The sequence below is a fragment of the Halyomorpha halys genome, unplaced genomic scaffold (assembly GCF_000696795.3).
Source record: "Halyomorpha halys isolate HHAL.00 unplaced genomic scaffold, Hhal_1.1 Scaffold165.1, whole genome shotgun sequence".
Classification (NCBI taxonomy): domain Eukaryota; kingdom Metazoa; phylum Arthropoda; class Insecta; order Hemiptera; family Pentatomidae; genus Halyomorpha; species Halyomorpha halys.
In genome coordinates this window covers 193,242-199,728 of record NW_027111427.1, presented here as the reverse complement: position 1 = coordinate 199,728, position 6,487 = coordinate 193,242, and the positions used below count along the sequence as shown (strand labels likewise).

The 6,487-nt window shown below is 32.7% G+C and overlaps 2 protein-coding genes across 3 annotated transcripts; one reads left to right on the top strand and one right to left on the bottom strand.

Moving 5' to 3' along the window:
- Positions 1-473: 473 nt before the first annotated feature.
- On the bottom strand, positions 474-2,710 carry Spase12 (Signal peptidase complex subunit Spase12). Its single transcript, XM_014417706.3, has 4 exons — positions 2,562-2,710; positions 2,421-2,480; positions 1,512-1,598; positions 474-733 (listed from the first exon to the last, which is right to left on the bottom strand). Exons 1-4 carry the CDS (start codon positions 2,592-2,594, stop codon positions 623-625), a joined length of 291 nt encoding a protein of 96 aa, XP_014273192.1. The 5' UTR covers positions 2,595-2,710; the 3' UTR covers positions 474-622.
- Positions 2,711-2,860: 150 nt separating this feature from the next.
- Positions 2,861-6,378, top strand: Tao (Serine/threonine-protein kinase Tao). 2 transcript variants are annotated; one of them, XM_014417705.2, is made up of 3 exons: positions 2,861-3,123; positions 3,563-3,592; positions 3,659-6,378. In XM_014417705.2, the coding sequence occupies exon 3, from the start codon at positions 3,727-3,729 to the stop codon at positions 6,376-6,378; it is 2,652 nt and encodes an 883-aa protein (XP_014273191.1). In that variant the 5' UTR covers positions 2,861-3,123; positions 3,563-3,592; positions 3,659-3,726. The 2 variants fall into 2 exon arrangements, with proteins under 2 accessions (XP_014273191.1, XP_014273190.1); XM_014417704.2 differs by lacking the exon at positions 3,563-3,592.
- Positions 6,379-6,487: the final 109 nt, after the last annotated feature.

The following is a 6,487-nucleotide window of genomic DNA, read 5'->3' as shown; positions in this document are numbered from 1 at the left end:
TATTGAAAAAATTCAGACTTACTGACCTATCAAAATGAGATAAGAGATTTTTTTAGGAGTGAAACAAAGTTGACACTTGTTTTTAACATCACAATAAACCCTTAAAAAAATCGGAAAATAAAATTTTTTGGTCCAAAATATTGGCCTCTGATTTATCTTGAAAAAAAATAGAATGAACTCCAACATGACTGAAATTCTCATTATATATAATCAGGAGACCTTACGAGTATTTCCATTGAAGTCTTTAGAATTGTTTCACTATTACATTAACCCTTAATATATAGGTTAGTAAAAAAAAAAAATTAAATGCTCTGAAGCTTGAAACAGAGGAAACCAAATTCATTTCTACTGAAAAATCCGAAGTACAGATTTTGTAAAAAACATGTTTATATTAAAATTTCAAGGTAGTTTTTTTTTTTTTTTTTTATTCAATCAATACAGGGTTAGGAAAATTTTTCAGCAAACTATCAGAATAAAGCAAAAATATTCTTTATTCTTTCAGTTTATTTGTACGAAAACTTAAATAATCTAACTCAGAAGTAATACAAGAAACATATTTGCATCATGGAATGCTTCAAATACAAATTTTTTTTTTTATTTCTTTTTTATTTTAAATATTTCACTATTTCTTCTTCTTCTGCTTCAGATGTGGTTCACTTTGCTCTGACTCGGGTCTAGGCTTCTGCCACTGGAGAGGCTTTCTTCTATACATAGGCCATGGAGGTACTGTTACCTATAACAATAATTTAATTTACTTGTATCTTGTAACATGTGAAAAGTTTTAAAAATATAATTTTTTTTTCATTGGTCAGAGGAAAAGTAATATTTGAAAATTATTAATAGGAAATTTTTGAAAATTTCATGTTGTATTCATTTATACTAAAGAGATTTAAATATTTTGGATTCCACAGCTATAAATGTGAATCAGAAAAAAAACACTTAACTATTTTGAAAAATTTCAAAGGTGGGCAATAAAAACAAAGAAAGTGGTTGGCCCAATTGTGTACCTTTTTTTCAATTGACATAAACAATGTATACTTGAAGAAGTTTGTCAGGGGGTGCGGTCAGCAAAGAACAACATAAATAAACAAAACCATATTTATTTATTTTATGCCGACATTTCGACCTGAGTTTCAGGTCTTCATCAGGGCTATCAGGTCTTCAGTCTTCATTAGCCCTGATGAAGACCTGAAACTCATGTCGAAACGTCGGCATAAAATAAATAAATATGGTTTTGTTTATTTATGTTGTTCTTTGCTGACCGCACCCCCCGACAAACTTCTTCAAGCATTAATCTACGGTCAAATATCTACACCTCATTAAAAAATATATATATCAGAATCATAAAAACCAAATAATAAGCTCCGAAGCAGGGTTAAAAATTTTTTCATTGCTAATATTTTATATCAGGATGATCAAAAAAATATTAAATTAATCAAACTCGGAGAAACAAGTAACAGGATAAGATTTCAACGTTTAGTAAGGATAAAAAGAAACTATCTTATACTTACAACAGCAGCCAAAGCAAATCCAGCTCCTAGTATGTATACAGTTTGAGAAAACTGTTGAATTATATAACCCCAAAAAAATCCAACAACCTGTAAAAAAGAATATATTTTTTTAAAATTTTAATATTGTTACTGAAATCCCCAAGAATTAACTTTTCTAAAATAAAATTTAACTAGCAGCTAACTCAAGACTATGTAATACTTAATTAATGAAAGTGTATTATTAGTTCGTCCTGTTTCATCGACTCAAAAAAAAATACTTACTGGAAGATTGCTGATTGACCATTTGTAATAATAAAAGGAATATGGTCTGGGTGCTGTGAAAGAAAACTTAAATAGTGATTAAACTATTTATATTGAGCCAACGTTAATTAATTATTAAATTAGAAATTAAAATGATGGACATGGTCTGTCCAACATAGTCTAATGAGCTTTCAATTCTTGAAACATAAGACTCATTAAATAAGAAGTTAACTGTGCATATTCTCCACGTTTAACCATTTTTTATTGGGCTATAAATGCACTAGTGGATTTTTCTCTCAAATGACAAAAAATTGTATCAGAGTTTGAGAAGGTTCATGTTTCTGAACCGTAGGTAAGTATCAATCAATTTATCAATTGATTATCAATTATAATCAATGTCTTACAAAATATTTTTTTAAAGCTCTCCATACTAATCAACTTCTCATATGCTGATGCCTCCAAAATAACACCTATTTTCACCTACTTTTTGGCAAAGCAATATGCTCTCAATGTAGATCTTACATTACAAGTTGTGAGGATAGTTCAGCAATTTAAATGTTAACAGAGGTTAATACATAAATAACTCCTGAACCATGAAAGTTAAATACTGCTAAAGGAGGTAATTCATAAACTAGATGATCAAGTAACAAATAATTATTAAATACTGACCCCAAATAGTGTAATAATAATTCTTGAAAGCTTTTCTGCTTTAAACTGGCCTTCAAAGTCCTAAAAAATCAAACAAAGATATAGGATCATTTAACATATCCATAAATAATTAAAACACCATCCATAAAACGTGAAAATTACCATGTGCACCGGTAAAGTTCTAAAGAAATCCATTTGAAATAATTATTAGATATTAAATTCGTTAATTAATGATACCAGACTTGATGTTGAGAATAACCTCCCCCAATCAACGCCGATGTTGACAACTCTTGAATACGTGTAGATAAACTTGAATTGGAGTGTCTATATCTAATCATTGTTGAGATTAAACCATAAATTAGAAATAACAAAGAAAAATGTTAAAAATATTTTTAAAACATTATTATCTATTAGTACTGGAAAATAAATTTGAAAATGAAATATATTTCTTAGATAATTGATTAGTGCTGACATCTATGGGTAACAACTACAAGATCGTTAAGAAAGGATAAAACAGCTAGCCATTCCATTTCTTGTGTTATCGAATTGTTTGTAGGTACATATTTGTACATAGACGTTAGGCTGAGGTAGAGTTGCTTCCTCAGCGAAGAAATGTTTCTTAGTGTAGACGTGCCGTTCTAGTGATATTAGTTTTATTCCTATAAATGCTTTAAATGCCTAGTTATAGATGTTGACAAAGGTTAGATTTTAGCCCATTCCAAAGGTAAACACAAATGATTGTATTTCTTCTTAAATCTTTCCTGTAGGCAACTAGGACACTTTACACTTATCGTTCATTCTACAATATTTAAAGTTTCATTTTTCTTCGGAATAAAGGTTTATAAGCAGGGCAATGGATAGCCCATTGGCCTCTCCCCACTCCATTAGTAGTGCCCACTCAAAAGTAGAATAAGCTTATCTTCCCGTAATCTTTTCTTTGCAATTAACATAATGATCAATTTTTAAGTATATGAAATTCTTTTGCTCTAAAGTTTCCAGGTTTAACTTCTTATTCAGTGTAATTATTTCCTTTTATCATTTGTATTGTCCTGGTCTTAGCTTTCAAGTCATCTGATTAATTCAAAATTCCTGGTTTGATTTGTCATTATTGTTTTGATTTGCTGGTTTTTAATGAAACTTTTTTTCTGTTAATGGCTGTGTAGCATGCTGATGCAGGGAAAGCATCTTTATATGTAATATGTTACAATTTTCTTTTAAGTAATGTTGTGAGTTGGGATGTACTAGATTGATTTTCACAGATGTCTGGAGGGCGAAGATAAATGCTGTCTTTAGCGGTATCTTGAAACAAATATACTCAGAGAAGAAAATGCCTGCTATTCCTAGGCCGGGAAGCTTGAAAGATCCAGAAATTGCTGAACTGTTTGACAAGGAAGATCCAGATAAAATCTTTGAAGACCTACGAGAAATCGGCCATGGAAGTTTCGGAGCAGTATATTATGCAAGAAACTATGTTACCAAGGAGATTGTGGCTATTAAGAAGATGTCATATCAAGGAAAGCAAAGTAATGAAAAATGGCAAGACATATTGAAAGAAATTCGGTTTTTACGACAGCTCAATCATCCCAATACTGTTGAATATAAAGGTTGCTACCTTCGGGATAATACTGCTTGGCTGGTTATGGAATATTGTTTAGGTTCTGCTTCTGATATAATTGAAGTCCATAAAAGACCCTTGAAGGAAGATGAAATAGCTGCTATTTGTGAGGGTGTCTTGAGGGGTCTTCATTACCTTCATAGTTTAGGGAGGATCCATCGAGACATTAAGGCAGGTAACATTTTACTTACAGAAAATGGGACTGTAAAATTAGCTGATTTTGGCTCAGCTAGCATAAAATGCCCTGCAAACAGTTTTGTTGGTACTCCTTATTGGATGGCTCCTGAAGTTATTTTGGCTATGGATGAAGGACAATATGATGGGAAAGTTGATGTCTGGTCATTAGGTATTACTTGTATAGAATTGGCTGAAAGAAAACCTCCTTATTTTAACATGAATGCTATGAGTGCTTTATATCATATTGCTCAAAATGATACACCTTCCTTAAATTCGTCAGAATGGTCTGATGTTTTTAAACATTTTGTCGAGTCATGTTTACAAAAAAACCCATCTGATAGGCCCTCTGCTAACAAATTATTATCTCATCAGCTTGTTTCTAGGAATAGGTCTCCTCATGTTCTCATTGACTTGATACAAAGAACTAAAGCAGCAGTGCGTGAGTTAGATAATCAGAATTATAGGAAAATGAAAATACTTATGATTGATTCTTGTGAAAGTGAAAGTACCGTTGGAGATGCTGATGATACCCCTGATGAGCAAGCGGGAGGTGATAGCAGTAAAAGCAATAGTATCACTTCTGAGCATTCTATTCATTCGATTGGTGTTAGTGCATCCTCACAAAGTAGTTCTACCAACAGTTTACCCCCTGTGACTGATATGAATCATGATAATAGCTATTCTCATTCGATGAGGGTGCGTCAAAAGGCAAGCAGTTCATCCGCTCTGTTGGAACATGGTGCTAACAACTTTGCCACTATAAAAACCACTACTATTGTTACTAAGCAACAAAAGGAACATATGCAAGAAGAGATGCATGAACAGATGTCTGGCTATAAACGAATGAGGCGTGAACATCAAGGGGCCCTTATTAAACTTGAAGAAAAGTGCAAAGTTGAAATGGAAAACCATAAACAGCTACTGGATAAGGAATATGAGGTTTTATTGCAGAAATTTAGCAAAGAATTGGAGGAATTACAGTTACGTCACCAACAAGAACTTGAAAAGAAGAGTAAACAAAATTCCACGGCTGAGAAGAAATTACAAAAAGAAATTAGTGGCAGACAAGAACAAGATAGAAAAGCATTTGATTCTCAAAAGAAGAAAGAATATAAGGCCAATAAAGAAAGGTGGAAACACGAATTGAGTTTAGATGAATCCACCCCAAAAAGACAACGGGATGCAGCCCTTCAATCGCAGAAGGAAACTTTGAAGCAAATGGAAGCCCAAGAAGAACAGAGATTAGTCCAGGGACAGAAAGAATATTTGGATATTGAAATGAGAAAATTCAAAAGAAAAAAGTTGATAGGATTTCAGAATTTAGAGCAAGAACTTTTAAAAGAAGAATTAAATAAGCGTCAAACACAGTTGGAACAAGCTCATTCAATGCTGCTACGGCATCATGAAAAAACTAAAGAATTAGAATATCGACAGCAGAAGGCTGTGCATCAGTTAAGGGAGGAACAAGTCCAGAGGCAGCATCAAACTGAATTACAAAACCAAAATGCATATTTAAGTAGATGTAAAAGAGAACTAAGAAAAAAACATGCCCTAGAAGTAAAACAACAACCAAAGAGTTTAAAACAAAAAGAAATGCAAATACGAAAACAGTTCAGAGAAACTTGTAAAATACAAACTAGACAATATAAAGCACTTAAAGCAGAATTACTTAGTACTAGACCCAAAGAAGAACATAAATTAGTCATTAAGAAATTGAAAGAAGAGCAGAGAAGGAAGTTGGCTCTTTTAGCTGATCAATATGAGCAAAGTATTGCTGAAATGTTGCAGAAGCAGTCTATTAGGTTAGACGAATCGCAAGAACTCGAGGGTCATCATCTTCAAGAAAGGCTACATTATGAGCTTGAGATTTTAATGGCTTACCAGAGCAAAAACAGAATGCAAACTGAAGCTCAGAGAAATAGAGAAAGAAAGGAACTCGAAGATAGAGTTACTTTGAGGCGTGCTCTCTTAGAACAGAAAATGCAACTTGAAACTGACAAAGTCGCAACAGAGAGAGTTGAAAGAATAAGACTATTGCTTGAGAGGCAGCAAAGAGAGTTGGAAGCGTTTGATGAAGAATCTGCCCGAATGGGATTATCGGCCTTAGCCATTGCAGATTCCTCTTCAGACTGTTACCCTGATGATGATAGCATCTCGGGAAGCATGCTAAGCCTCGCTAGGCAATAGTCATATGTATATAATCGAATACCAAATTAATTATCATTTAGTACATCCCTTTATTGACCCAAATGAAACATCATTATATATCTGTGAAACATTTCAGACTAAATTTGTA